The 14,848-nt window shown below is 44.0% G+C and overlaps 1 protein-coding gene across 2 annotated transcripts in view; it reads left to right on the forward strand.

Annotated features, from left to right (window-relative positions):
* Positions 1-9,116: 9,116 nt before the first annotated feature.
* TUT7 (terminal uridylyl transferase 7) overlaps positions 9,117-14,848 on the forward strand; it is a 40,923-nt gene continuing 35,191 nt past the window's right edge. For both annotated transcript variants that reach the window (XM_075277889.1, XM_075277897.1), the window contains exons 1-2: positions 9,117-9,256; positions 12,739-13,216. In XM_075277889.1, coding sequence (XP_075133990.1) covers positions 12,766-13,216 — 451 coding nt within the window. In that variant the 5' untranslated portion in view covers positions 9,117-9,256; positions 12,739-12,765. The remainder of the gene's footprint in view (positions 9,257-12,738; positions 13,217-14,848) is intronic.

Below are 14,848 nucleotides of genomic sequence, written 5' to 3' on the forward strand. Positions count from 1 at the left end.
CGCTCACGGCCGGACCCGGTCTGTGCTTTCCGTCTTCTGGCATGCAGAAGACGGAAAGCACAGAACGGAGAGTAGAACGCAGGTGTGAACCTAGCGTAAAGGTGGGTTTTTATTGTATGTTTAATTTTTATTCCTTATTTTAAACTTTTTACATGTCCCACAAGCGGACGTGAAGCTGGGATCTCAGATCCCCAGTAAAATGTACAGCAATACATAGTATTGCAGAAAAATTATACATGATTACTGGGCTGGAAAACTAAGTCCTCTAATGAAAAAACATCTGGAGGGTCAATTTTAAACTCACATGACTTTGTATTGAAAAAAAAAAAAAAAAGAGCCTGCTAAAGAGGCAGAGTCTCTCAAAAGTAAAGATCATCACCAAGAGGGGTCACCAATCTACGAAAAAATGAGTCTAAAAATTCTGGAAAAATTTCATAAAAATGTTTTTCAACACAAAATTGCAAAGACTTTGACTATCTCATCATCTACAGTATATAATATAATCAGAGAATCTGGAGAAATCCATCTGCATGTGCTCAATGTACGACGCTGACAGTCAATATTGGATGCTTGTGATCTATGGCTACTGCATTTAAAATGGGCATGAATCAGTAATACAAATCAATGCACAGGCTCAGTTTTATTTCCAGAAATCATTGCTTGTGAACACAGTTTGTTGTGCAACCAGGGGAGTAACTACCATAGAGGCAGCAGCCAAAGGGCCCGGGACATTAGGGGGCCCGGTGACAGCCGCTAATGCTGCGTTTTTCGTCTTTTTTTTTTTTTTAAATAGGCCGTTCCCGGCTGAAGTTACTAAAGGACATACTACTGTGTGCAGGGGCCACTAAGAGACATAATAGAGCGCTCAGGAATGCGGAAGGAGGGGTTGGTCGAGGTCTTCGACGTCGGTCGGGGGGCCCCATGTCAAAAGTTCGCCATGGGGCCCCGCCATTCCTAGTTACGCCACTGTGTGCAACCCACAAATGCAAGTTAAAACATAGCTAAACTTTCGGACAACTTTTGATTTTCTGGCAGTATTTGTGTCATTAGTAAATTTTGTAATATACTTTAGTACCACATTTTGGATTATTTCTGTGAAGTCCTGCATGTTCACTCTTTCCCTTGCTTCTGTATTAAGAGATGTTTCTGCCTCTCACTGAATGTGACAGGAGTACATGGCTGTGTAAGAGAGAAAATTAGGGCAGGGAAAGGTCACTTCAAACAGTTATATCTTGGACATTATAAAACATACAAACTTGTGTTTGGTGTCATTTCAAATAGGAGATTTCTAGAGATTGTGTTATCTAAATTATTTCCAAAGATATCACTGATCTGGGGCGTAACTAGAAAAGACTGGGCCCCATAGCAAACTTTTGTCTTTGCCACCCCTCTAACAGCTTAGCTCCCCCTTTCCTGGCTCCCACACAGTATATCGCCTCATTTATAAACACTATATCCCATAGCGTCCCTGCAAACAGTATAATGTCAAAGTGGCCCCTCTACATAGTAAAATGTCCCATAGCGGACCGTCCACACAGTATAATATCCCATATTAGCCCCTCCACACAGTATAATGTCCCATAGTGGCCCTTCATACAGTATAATGTCTCACAGTGATCCCGCCACACAGTATTATGAACTATAGTGAACCACCAATGAACTATTATTATTCATATACTTTTCAGACCCCCAGAGTAAAATGATCAGAGGCCCAGTAGAGGTGACAAATATAAAAAACAAATGAATGGGCTTGAAACATTCCGGCAGGTTTCCGTCTCCCGCCCCTGTTTTGTGCAGGAAACGGAAACCTGCAGAACGGAGTCCCGGGCGCAGATGTAAACGAGCCCTTAGTCTAAAACTAAATTCACATGACAGTGAATGGACATCACATGGAAGATTTATTTTAACTCTGAGGGTCCATTCACACAGAGGAAAATGGTGAGGAATTTGGTGTGGAATTTTCCATGCTGGAAAAAAAGCCTCCCATTGATTTCAATGGGTTCTGCTAGTTTTTTTTTTCCACTAGCAGAAATCAGAAAAAAAAAGCTAGCAGAACCCATTGAAATCAATGGGAGGTTTTTTTTTCAGCGTGGAAAATTCCTCACCATTTTCCTCCGTGTGAATGGACCCTCAGTGAATGGGGGATATTCACATGATCATTATTATGACAATCCGTTATCATGAACCTTTTGAACATATACAAAAATCAAAAAAATGTTGACTTGTGCTTACCACATACTGTAAGGGCCCCTTCACACGGCATAAGTGCGCTGCTCATTTAGACACGGATACACGTGTCCAAGTGCGCTGCTTTAAAACAGAGCCCATTGATTTCAATGGGAAGCGCGCATATAGCGGCATATACGCGCGCTTCCCATTGAAATCGATGGGCTCTGTTTTGAAGCGCCACGCTCGGACACGTGTATATGTGTCTAAATGAGCGGCGCGATTACGATGTGTGAAGGGGCCCTTAGAAGCTGTTCAGGGTGCATAACCAAGCCTCCGGACTTGAGGAGTGCAGATAAATAATAGCTTTGAAGAGAGAAGTTCGCATCGCACCAAATCTTCTAAATATATTCCCTTATTTCATCTTCATAAAAAAGTATAGTATACAGACACAATGTGAAAGTAGGAAAAACATACAAAAAAAAGTGCTGGTTAAAAGAATTGCTGATGCATTTTGGGGTTGTTGCGCCCCTTAGTCATAGCACAGTGATTTTCAACTAGTGTGCTGCGACACATGGTCGGGTGTGCCGCGGGGAAAGTTCCCCAATTACACTTACCTTTCTCCTCGTTCCCTTCATTCTTCTCGCCGCTCTCTCTCTCTCTCTCTCCGTAGTCTGGCTACGTCATCACATCGCGTCTCTAACTGTTAGCAAGACCGCGGAGAGAGAGAGACCAGCGAGGGAACGAGGAGAAAGGTAAGTGTAATGTGTACACTGTCTGCACAGATGGAGGGGACATGAATCTGGGGACAGACATGGAGAGGACATGAATCTGGGGACAGACATGGAGAGGACATGAATCTGGGGACAGACATGGAGAGGACATGATTCTGGGGACAGACATGGAGAGGACATGAATCTGGGGGCAGAGATGGAGGGGACATGAATCTGGGGGCAGAGATGGAGGGGACATGAATCTGGGGACAGAGATGGAGAGGACATGAATCTGGGGGCAGAGATGGAGGGGACATGAATCTGGGGGCAGAGATGGAGGGGACATGAATCTGGGGGCAGAGATGAAGGGGACATGAATCTGGGGGCAGAGATGGAGGGGACATGAATCTGGGGGCAGAGATGGAGGGGACATGAATCTGGGGGCAGAGATGGAGGGGACATGAATCTGGGGGCAGAGATGGAGAGGACATGAATCTGGGGACAGACATGGAGAGGACATGAATCTGGGGACAGACATGGAGAGGACATGAATCTGGGGACAGACATGGAGAGGACATGAATCTGGGGACAGACATGGAGAGGACATGAATCTGGGGGCAGAGATGGAGGGGACATGAATCTGGGGGCAGAGATGGAGGGGACATGAATCTGGGGGCAGAGATGGAGGGGACATGAATCTGGGGGCAGAGATGGAGGGGACATGAATCTGGGGGCAGAGATGGAGGGGACATGAATCTGGGGGCAGAGATGGAGGGGACATGAATCTGGGGGCAGAGATGGAGGGGACATGAATCTGGGGGCAGAGATGGAGGGGACATGAATCTGGGGGCAGAGATGGAGGGGACATGAATCTGGGGGAAGACATGGAGAGGACATGATTCTGGGGACAGACATGGAGAGGACATGAATCTGGGGGCAGACATGGAGAGGACATGAATCTGGGGACAGATAATGAATGATAATGAAATTTTGTGTACATCGAAACAGGCCCAGGTTTCACACTGAGTGAGTATAAATACATTTAGAATCTATATTATTAACTCATTTTGTGCCATTTTGGTCGGTGGTGTGCCCCGGGATTTTTTAAGTGTAAAAAGTGTGCCGCGGCTCAAAAAAGGTTGAAAATCACTGTCATAGCATACTGACTTCTGCTGTTTTTAATTAACTAAATTCTTCTCTATTCTGACATGTATGTTGCTGTTTCAATAAAGTTGTTTTTATGTTCTCTGTTCAGACTTTTTATTTGTTACCATGCGTCTTTAAATATTTCTGTAAGAAAAACACCCCTTTGAATATAGTTTGTGTGCTATTTTTGATTGTTTCATGGATCCCTCCATACATTGAACTTTATGGCGGATCTGTGAAAACGGGTGCCCCTTGACTGCAAGACAAAAGAAAAAAATGACCTTTTCATGGCACTTTTAATAATAATAATAATAAATTTTATTTATATAGCGCCAACATATTCCGCAGCGCTGTACAATTTGTAGGGTTCAAATCCAGATAGAAAGATACATTACAAAGAAAATAATTTCACACAATGGGACAGAGGGCCCTGCTCGCCAGAGCTTACAATCTATAAGGTAGAGGGGGTGACACAAGAGGTAGCAGGGGCGGCATTGCTTGTGCAGAGGTCAGACACTTTTGTAATAGAGGTGACTGTCATTGCATAAACATAAGACTTTATGAGCAGTTGACAGTCATGTCCTGTAACATGTGGATGGAGCTTGGACAGATAAAGTTATCCTTAGATGACATCATATCATGTGGGCAAGTGTGGGAGCGGAGACAGAGGAGAGTTAAGGGTTTATGTTAGACATTGTGATAGGCCTGTCTGAAAAGATGCGTCTTTAGTTTGCGTTTGAAACTGTAGAAATTGGGAGTTAATCGGATTGTCCGGGGTAGAGCATTCCAGAGAAGTGGTGCAGCTCGGGAGAAGTCTTGTATACGAGCGTGGGAGGTTCTGATAATAGAGGATGTAAGTGTTAGGTCATTGAGTGAGCGGAGAGCACGGGTTGGGCGGTAGACAGAGATGAGGGAGGAAATGTAGAGAGGGGCGGCATTATGGAGAACTTTGTGGATGAGTGTGATAACTTTATATTTTATTCTATAATGAATAGGCAGCCAGTGTAGTGACTGGCACAGACCAGAGGCATCGCTGTAGCGTCTAGCCTGATAGATGAGCCTGGCCGCTGCATTCAGAATAGATTGTAGAGGGGAGAGTTTAGTGAGGGGAAGACCGATTAGTAAGGAGTTACAGTAGTCAAGACGAGAATGAATCAGAGAGACAATAAGTGTCTTTAGTGTATCTCTGGTAAGGAAAGGGCATATTCTGTAGATGTTTTTGAGGTGGAGGTGACATGAACGTGCGAGTGATTCAATATGAGGGGTGAAGGAAAGGTCTGCATCAAACATGACCCCCAGGGAGCGGGCCTGCTGCCTAGGAGTTATAGTAAGGCCTGAGACTGCAATAGATATATCAGGGACAGATCTATTAGATGGTGGAAACAGTAGTAGCTCAGTCTTGGAGAGATTTAGTTTCAGATAGAGTGAGGACATGATATTTGAGACAGCAGAGAGACAGTTGCTGGTGTTCTGTATGAGTGCAGGGGTGATGTCCCGGGAAGATGTGTATAATTGGGTGTCATCAGCATAAAGATGGTACCTGAAGCCAAATCTGGCGATTTTTTGTCCAATGGGGGCTGTGTAGAGAGAAAAGAGCAGGGGGCCTAGGACCGAGCACTGAGGAACCCCAACAGCAAGGGAAAGCGGGGAGGAAACAGAGCCCGCAAATGATACACTGAAAGTGCGGTCTGAGAGATAAGAGGAGAACCAGGAGAGCGCAGTGTCATTGAGGCCGACTGAGCGGAGCATAGTGAGGAGGAGATGATGGTCAACAGTGTCAAAGGCTGCAGAGAGGTCCAGTAGAATAAGAAGAGAGAAGTCACCATTGGATTTAGCCATTAGGAGATCATTGGAGACTTTTGTGAGAGCCATTTCAGTAGAGTGCAGAGCACGGAAACCAGATTGTAAGGGGTCAAGCAGAGAGATAGCGGATTAGACGAGAATAGACCAGGCGTTCCAAGAGTTTAGAGATGAAGGGGAGGTTAGAGACGGGTCGATAGTTAGCAGCACAGGATGGGTCCAGGGAGGGTTTTTTCAACAGCGGAGTTATAACAGCATGCTTGAAGGAGGATGGGAAGATTCCAGAAGAGAGAGAGAGATGTTAAATATTTTAGTAAGGTAAGTTGTGACAGCAGGGGACAGAGATTGGAGAAGGTGTGAGGGGAAGGGATCACTACTGCAGGTTGTAGGACGAGATGAAGAAAGTAGTTGGGAGACTTCCTCTTCTGTAACAGGTTCAAAAGATGAGAATGGACAGGCTGAAGTGCGGTTGATGAGGTTATCAATGCCACCTGGGGCTTGGGCAGTAATTTCCTGACGGATCTTATCAATTTTATCATGGAAATAAGTGGCAAGGTCATCGGCACTAAGGTCTGTGAATGGCGTCTGCACCTTTAGTGTGAGTAAGGAGTGAAAAGTTTCAAAAAGCCTTTTAGGGTTGTTGGAGAGAAAAGAGATGAGGGCGGTTAAGTAGTCTTGTTTGGCAAGGTAAAGGGCAGAACTATATGTTTTAAGCATAAATTTGAAGTGGAGGAAATCTGCAGGTGAATGTGATTTTCTCCAGAGACGTTCGGCACACCTAGAGCACCGCTGAAGAAATCGTGTCTGTGGCGTGTGCCAGGGCTGCTGCCTCCTATGTGGGACTTTACGAGTGGAGGGGGGAGTCACCTCATCCAATGCATTTTTAAGGGTTTCATTATAGTGACTGGTGGCCAGATTGGGACAGGAGATTGAGGAGATAGGGGACAGAGAGGACTGTAGAGTATCTGAGAGGTGCTGGGTGTCGATAGCACGTAAGTTCCTATATGTGTGTTGGGTAGGTGCATCTTGTGAAGGGGAGAGGGCGCTGATGGTGAGAGACAGAAGATGATGATCAGAGAGGGGCAGAGCAGAGTTAGTAAATTTAGAGACTGTGAGGAGTCGATGGAAGACAAGATAAATCGTGTTTCCACCTACATGTGTGGCAGAAGAGGAACATAGTGAAAGACCAAGAGAAGTGGTTAATGAGAGAAACTGTGAGGCAGCTGGGGAGTGAGGGGAGTCAATATGGATGTTAAAGTCACCCATGATGAGGGTAGGAATGTCACTGGATAAAAAGTGGGGAAGCCAAGAAGCAAAGTGGTCCAAAAATTGGTAGGGTGAGCCAGGGGGACGGTAGATCACAGCTACACGTAAGGAGAGTGGGCGGAAAAGTCTGATAGCATGGACTTCAAATGAGGAGAATGTGAGTGAGGGTACCGGTGGAATGGCCTGAAAAATGCACTGTGGTGACAGAAGTAAGCCTACCCCACCACCCTGCCTGTTGTCAGGCCTAGAGGTATGTGAGAATTGTAGGCCACCATGAGACAAAGCAGCAGGGGAAGCTGTGTCTGCCTGCTGGATCCAGGTTTCAGTAAGGGCGAGCAGGCCGAGGGATTTACTAAGGAATAAGTCATTGATATATTCTAGTTTGTTACATACTGAGCGGGCGTTCCAGAGAGAGCAGTTAAAAGAGACAGGGGAGAGATGAGGAGAAGGAACACGGTAAATATTGATGAGGTTTGTAGGCCTTCTATTTGTGCAAGAAGAAGAGTTAGTGAAGGAAGGAGGGCCGGGGTTAGGAGATATGTCCCCGGCAGCTAGGAGGAGTAACAAGGACAGAGACAGAAGGTGGTTCAGTGATTTATGTGAGCGCTTATATTTGGTTTCACTGCTAAAAGAAGTAAAGGGATGATTAAAGAGACTGTAAAGTGTGTGAGAGCTGTACAAGGGAGAGGGAAGAAAAGAGGGACTGATATGGATGGAGTGTACTGGTGGTAGAGGTGGAGGAGAGGTCTGCAGGAAGACAATGGCTAAGATAGTAAGAGACAGTGTAGCTATAGCATACCATGAGGTAAAACTTGTTGTTTTAAGTGGCAATTTACCTGGTGTGCTGCCATGGTTAGCCTGTTTCGTGCCATGTATAAGTGCACTTTGGTTAATCTGCACTTCGGTTAAGATGCATGCTGCAGATGAAATGCCCCTGCATGAAATGCTGTCCCATAAGCTATATCTACTTATATAGGAAAGCAGAGCTTCAGAACTAACACTAATTTAAGTTGTTAACTAATTAGTCTACAAACTGTGACACATGGGGAGACTGGCAGTGTGGATCTAAGTAAACACTTGGTCAGAAACAGCCATAGTCAGTGAGGATCAAAGACTTAACTAGTACAGATAAGAACACATGGAAATGCAAAATATAGTTCAGGGACAAAGCAGAAATGGATAAAAATAGATGATCATATACCATTCAGTATTACAGCAGATGAATGAAGGTAGATGCAGACAGCAAGCAGAAATGGATAAAATAGATGATCATATACCATTCAGTATTACAGCAGATGAATGAAGGTAGATGCAGACAGCAAGCAGAAATGGATAAAATGGATGATCATATACCATTCAGTATTACAGCAGATGAATGAAGGTAGATGCACCTTTTGCATACTTGCTCTGCTGTTCTTGGAACTCCCATGGAAGTGAATGAAGCATGATGGGAGTTGTAGTTTCACAGCAGCTGGAGTGCCGAAGGTTCCCTACCCCTGGTCTATAGGGTCCACAGGTTCCTGCTGGTAACCGCTTTTTAAGCGGATTAAGTTTCTGTTCATGGGTTCTGCTTGGGGATGGAATCCCGCATACAGGTGTGAACCTAGCGTTACTGAGAATTTCCGCCTTTACTATACATACTATACATACATAGATATACATACATAGATATACATACTATACATACATACTATACATATCTAACCATATTGTTAGACACTCCTTTTTGCCTCTCACACCAAAATGGTTAAAATAAACCTCCTAATGATAAATAATAAACCTCTACACAGCAAAGATACTATGTGTATTTCTTTTTGCTTTCACCAGTATTCATTCACATCCTGCCATACACAGGGCAGAGCTGCTGTCCTCAGTGACCCTGCACCGCACCTGTATAGCAAGCGTCTAGATCGTTATCGCCACCTTGTGGTCTACTCAGACATCTGCACTCAGCGCTACTTGCCGACATGCGCAATAAGACAGCGGAAAGACGAGGAGGATGTAATTCTGTCACGGACAATCTCTTCCTGTGTCGACGGTTGCTTGCTTCCGGGTGGAGAGAGCTGAACTGCACGATGGAGAGTGGCAAATAAAAGCCGGGAGGCAGTAAAGGGCTAGCGGAACTGGTGGACGGCTGTGCCGGGGATACACGCAGGATTGGCCCGGTCAGTAGAGGACAGGGGGCGCTGCTTGGCTACGGTCGCTTTGTCATTTGTTTGCCTGGACCTTGTCATCAGTTTCATTTCTCTGTAATCTTCCTGTTGCTTTCAGTCAGCTGCAGCCTGTGTGTGCTGGTGAATAGGGCGAATGTATTTGTGAAGACCATGTTTGAATGGGTAGACGATGTAACATGACAAGATCCTTAAAGGGGTTGTCCAAGGATTGAACTAAACTGTGGCGGCCAGGGGAGGTGTATATACAAAAAATAATCCCTGCCCCTGGTACTCTGTTGTCTTCTGCATCCAGGACAGCTCTGGGGTTGATGTAATTCCTGGGCAGCCCCTTTAAGACTTTATTTACACGGATTCACTTACATTGTACAGGGATGCAGATGTGGATGTTACAGCAGGGTACTGTATCATCTCACATACTATAGAAGACCTGACTGCAGTGTCTGTTCACATTTATTCTGTTTAGTAGTATTTTTATTATTTATTTTTTTTAAATCTTCCAGACATCCTTAGCTTTTTATGGTCTGTATAGTGTAACATGCTACAGTACTCTGGTTAAAAAAAAAAAAGTATGATTTCTGTATTTTGGCTTCCAGTGAGACATGGTGGCATATGTTACCACTTGCGCAGCCATATGTTTAGGCAACACCTTTTGCATGTCCTGTGTTCAGCACTGACAGCCTGCTCACAAACTTTTTTGGTTCTTACCAGACTAGCAATGGTGACTTTTTTTTTCATCTGTGTATAGGTTACTGTTTGTAGCCACTTATTAGCCATAGGGGTGACCTGTACACAGCCATTCAGTTAGACCCATGCAGATTGTATGCAGCTAGTTTCTGACAGCTAGTGTCCGTTCAAAATCTTGTGCAGACATTAGCAGCGGACACTAGCTGTGTATATGACATTTTGCATTCATTTAAATGGAGATCGGGTGCGTTCTCTGTCCGTGGGTGTCCTTAAGTGTCCATTCCCAAAGATGTCTGACTTTTCAAGCGGAAGGCAAAACCCGACATGTAGGTTTTTGCTGTCCGCTTGAAAAGTTGGACATCTTTGGGGGCGGACCGTTAAGGACAGACACAGACTGTAAAAAAACGCACCTGATGTCCATTTAAATGAATGCAAAATGTTGCGGACACTAGCTGTCGGACACCGACGGTAGTGTGAACGTCCCCTAAAAGTTGAGTTACGGGGGGTTTTTGTGTGTGTGTGTGTGTGTGTGTGTATATATATATATATATATATATATATATATATATATATATATATATATGTAATTAATGGGTTTTTTGGGGTTTTTTTTTTTGGGAAGTATTCTATTGTCACTAATATCTGATCTATGAAGATCTGATAGCCAGGACACCACAGATCAGTGGCAGTGAAACCAGCTTCGAGTCACTGGGGCTGAGCTGCATTACTAAGCTCAGCCCCCAGGCAATGTATGGCACTGGTCTTCGTATTCAGTGAAGCAGCTTCAAGAAGATAAATCGCTTTTGTGACTTAACTACTTTAAGGAAACTTGTCACATGAACCTTAGCTGTTCAAACCCCACCAACAGACTGTAGTGCTGAAGTGTTTAAAAAAATTTGCTATGGGCTTTAGGCGAACATGAGCTTTTATTCCATATGCCATTTGGCACTTCTATTCATCTGGATGGGCCAGCTGCCATAAAGTCACAGTCACTGTTTTAATTAATGTCATAGAGGAGTAATTGACATTCCAGGGTGGGTGCAACGTCATGAATTATTCATGCTGCTGCTTGTGTGACTGATGGTCCAGAGTGGGCTCAATGTCGCTGTAGAGTCAGTTGGCAGTCGGTCTGCCCAGATAACTAAAAAGTCGTTTGTAAATGGAATAAGTCATTTTTTCCATTTGTCTTTTATTGACTTTGATGGGGAAAATCTGCTTGTCAGCGCTTTAGAAGTTGTGTGTCAATTATATACGGTATGTAATTTATTTATTTTAAATAAACGATCATTAAGACAGGTCATCAGTATCAGATCTGACACTCAAGACCCCTACTGATCAGCTGTTTTTAAGGAGCCAATATACAGAAAACATAAGTTCTGTGTAGTGGCCATGCTGAGTTCTGTTCCTTCTGTCCCCCTATTAATTTCAGAGGGGTGTTCTGATATGTTGTGTCTATTGGAATGGAGCATCAGCACCCTCTTCGGAAGAGCCTTACTGCAACTCCACACCTATACAAGCAAATGGATATCGCAGCATGTCCGCGCCACAGTTTTTACCACAAAGTGGGCATGGAATTCGCAAGACTGTAGTTACTGTAGAACGCCGCTATTTTTCCCACAGCAATGCCGACCCGTGGGCCCCTGGCCTTAAAGAGGACCTTTCACTGATTTGGGCACACGCAGTTCTATATACTGCTGGAAAGCTGACAGTGCGCTGAATTCAGCGCACTGTCGGCTTTCCTGATCTGTGCCCCGGGTAAAGAGCTATCTGTCCCGGTACTGTAGCGCTTTACAGTCAGAAGGGCGTTTCTGACAGTCTGTCAGGTACGTCCTTCTCCACAGCAGCACCTATCGCGCTATACAGTGTGAGTGGCGTTCCTCCCCGCTCACACTGTACAGCGTGATAGGCGCTTCTGTGAAGAAGGACGTTCCTGACTGACTGTCAGGAACGCCCTTCTGACTGTAAAGCGCTACGGTACCGGGACTACTAGCTCTCTACCCGGGGCACAGATCGGGAAAGCTGACAATGTGCTGAATTCGGCGCACTGTCTGCTTTCCAGCAGTATATAGAACTGCCTGTGCCCAAATCGGTGAAAGGTCCTCTTTAAGATTCAGGCCTCATGTCACCATAAATTTCAAGGATCCTTTACCTGTAATATAGAGAAGGCCATTAGAGGGTAGTCTAAAAGTTTAAGAAAATAAGTCAAGAGCAGGCAGCATTCTTCCTTTTTTTTTTTTTTTTTTTTTTTTTTTTTTCTTAACTCGCAATGAAAAAAATATACTTGCAATAATATTGAGGCATCAGTATGTGGCTGAAAGGACGCTTGCTTGACTAAAGGTATTATATTGTGGAGGCAGATCTTTCTTTTTTGCATCATTTTTAGGCATGGGCCGGAAACGTGATTTAGTGGTGGTGGAATTGCCACAGGAAAAATCGTAGCGTTCTACAGTACTTGCAAAGTGGATGTGAGTCATGCGAATCCTATGCCTACTTTGCGGAAAAAATCACAGCGTCGCGGTTTTGAAAATCACAGCATGTCAATTATATCTACGGAAAGGCCGGTTGCTTTCCCATAGATATAATTGTAACAAAAAGTCCACGGAGGAAAACTCCATGAACTTTCTGTTCAAAGCGCTGCAGGGAGAACCGCAATGCTTTAGCGTGGCGGTTCTTGCCCGTGGGGCCTTAGCCTTAATGTTTTAATTGAAAAGCGTGGGTTAAATCACTTGTGTCCCAAAAGATGTCAGGTATGGGTAAGCCTTTTAAGTTTGCTTGTGTTCCTCCTTTAGGCATGTGTTTTCTCTGAACTTGTAAAAATGGGAGATGCTGCTAATCAAGTCAGAGGAAAGGTCTCAAAAGAAGAAGATGATTTTAAAAAAAGTCCTAAGAAACCATTGCACCTGAGTCATGAAGGCCAAGGAAAAAAATTTGAAAGGGACTCTTCAAAGTTTAAAGCCGTCCCAGTAATCTGTGGAAGCAGTCCACGTAATGGGGCGCATCAGAACATTGCAAAAAACTTCTCTCCCGTTGGGAGAGCAGGCACAAATCCTAAGGACATTGTCAAACGATGGCCAGAAGAGCAGAGAAGCGACTGTGATAACTGGAGGGAACGTCGGCCACAGAATTTTAACAGATCAAGGAACAATTCGACTAATGAGTCAGGGGATTCCATCAGACTGCAGGATGGTGGGGATAGACGAAATCATATGGGGAGGCAACAAACTCAAAAAGAAACTGGAGATTTGTCTGATCATCCTGGAGTATCTGGTAGATAAAAATTAATTTTTTTATATTTTTTTTTTTTTGTATGTTTTTGTAGTTAACAAGTATTTACAGCATATGATGTAGACTTTAACCAATAGCTTTCCTCTAGAAGTACTATTTCATGTCTACAACCTGAATGTCTGTCACTGAGGCCCCATGTTGCAGAAACACAGCTTTTTTTTTTCTTTTTTTTTTTTTTTTTTATATTTTTCTGTGGTTTTTTTGAGCCAAAGCCAGGATTGGATTGTGTCAAAGGGAGAAATAGAAGTACTTTCTATTTGTTTCCTATTCTTTTTGGAGCCATTCTTGGTTTTGGCTCAAAAAATGCAGTAAAATCTGCAACAAAAAAAGCAGTTTCCGCAATGTGGGGCCTCAGGCTTAAAGTCGATTTCCAAGTTGTATAAATTTGAGGGTCAGTACACTGAATGAATGAATATAATGACCTAAGCTGGTTTTGCCATGGACAGGCACAAAACACTCACGGACAGTCATTTTGCAAACTCATTCACATGAATGGGTTTGCAGAGTGACCGTCCGTGAGCATTTTGTGCCTGTCCGCGGCTAAACCCATTCAAGTGAATGTGTTTGAAAAATGACTGCTGGGTTTCTGTCCCCTGTCCAGTTTCTCGGAGCAGAAGACGGAAATTCAGCAGGATTGTCTAATGCAAGCATGGGCGCAGGTGTGAACCCGCCCTTACTGTGTTGTCACGATTAACCAAGTGCTTAATAACATTGTAATATAATTCTGGCAATCGCTAAAGAGAGACCAGTCATGCATGTGTTACCAGTTTGTGCTGTCTTCATCCCATTCCCTCCCAAGCAAATTATGATATAGAAAGTAACTTGGACAGGTCCTCTAGCTTTCCCCAGTGGGGAAAATTTATTAAAATGATCTTAAAGCAAAACTGTCATAGCTGCCCACAGCAACCTCTCATTTTTGGATTCTGCTCCAGAAAACTGAAACCTACATGGTTTTGTGGACAGTAAAAACATGATCTTGTGCTTGGGGCCCAAAGAATTTCTGAAAATATAACCTTCAATGGGTTACCTGAACACTAGAGTATTGAAAAGCGTATCTGGTGGGGTTTGTACCCAGTATTGTATGTCGCAAATGCATAGGATAGTGGGTGAAGGCACAAGGGCAGACTAAAGGCAGCAACTGTCTGTCAGTTATTGTGGCAGTTGACATTGGGAGAGGCAGATCAATGGACCTGCGTGTAACTTGTGTGCTTGCTGATTTCTAAGGTAAATAGTACCAGAAAAACCATCCAAATACTTTAGTAAATACATTGGATAAACTCTACTAAGCAATGCTTGTGCTGGTGGATCATTAATTTTACTTGTCCACCTAGAAAGCCAGTCGAATGTCTTGTGTTTGCTTGCACACAATGCTTGTGCCAACAGAGGCTAAGATGGCTGTTAAAATATCTATACTTGGTATTGACACCATCTCACTACCACCCTCTTGTAGTGATGTAGGCCTCACTACTTTACTTCACCCTAAAGTACACCTGTAGCTTGAGGTCCTCTGTTTTTTAAAATATAACAAAGATCTGTTTAGGCATCTTGGCTACTGGTATGGCCCCTTATTAGAGCGCCCCTCCCCCCTTACATCTTTTCTAAACCTACAAATGT

Source organism: Leptodactylus fuscus, chromosome 1 (genome assembly GCF_031893055.1).
Source record: "Leptodactylus fuscus isolate aLepFus1 chromosome 1, aLepFus1.hap2, whole genome shotgun sequence".
Lineage (NCBI taxonomy): Eukaryota > Metazoa > Chordata > Amphibia > Anura > Leptodactylidae > Leptodactylus > Leptodactylus fuscus.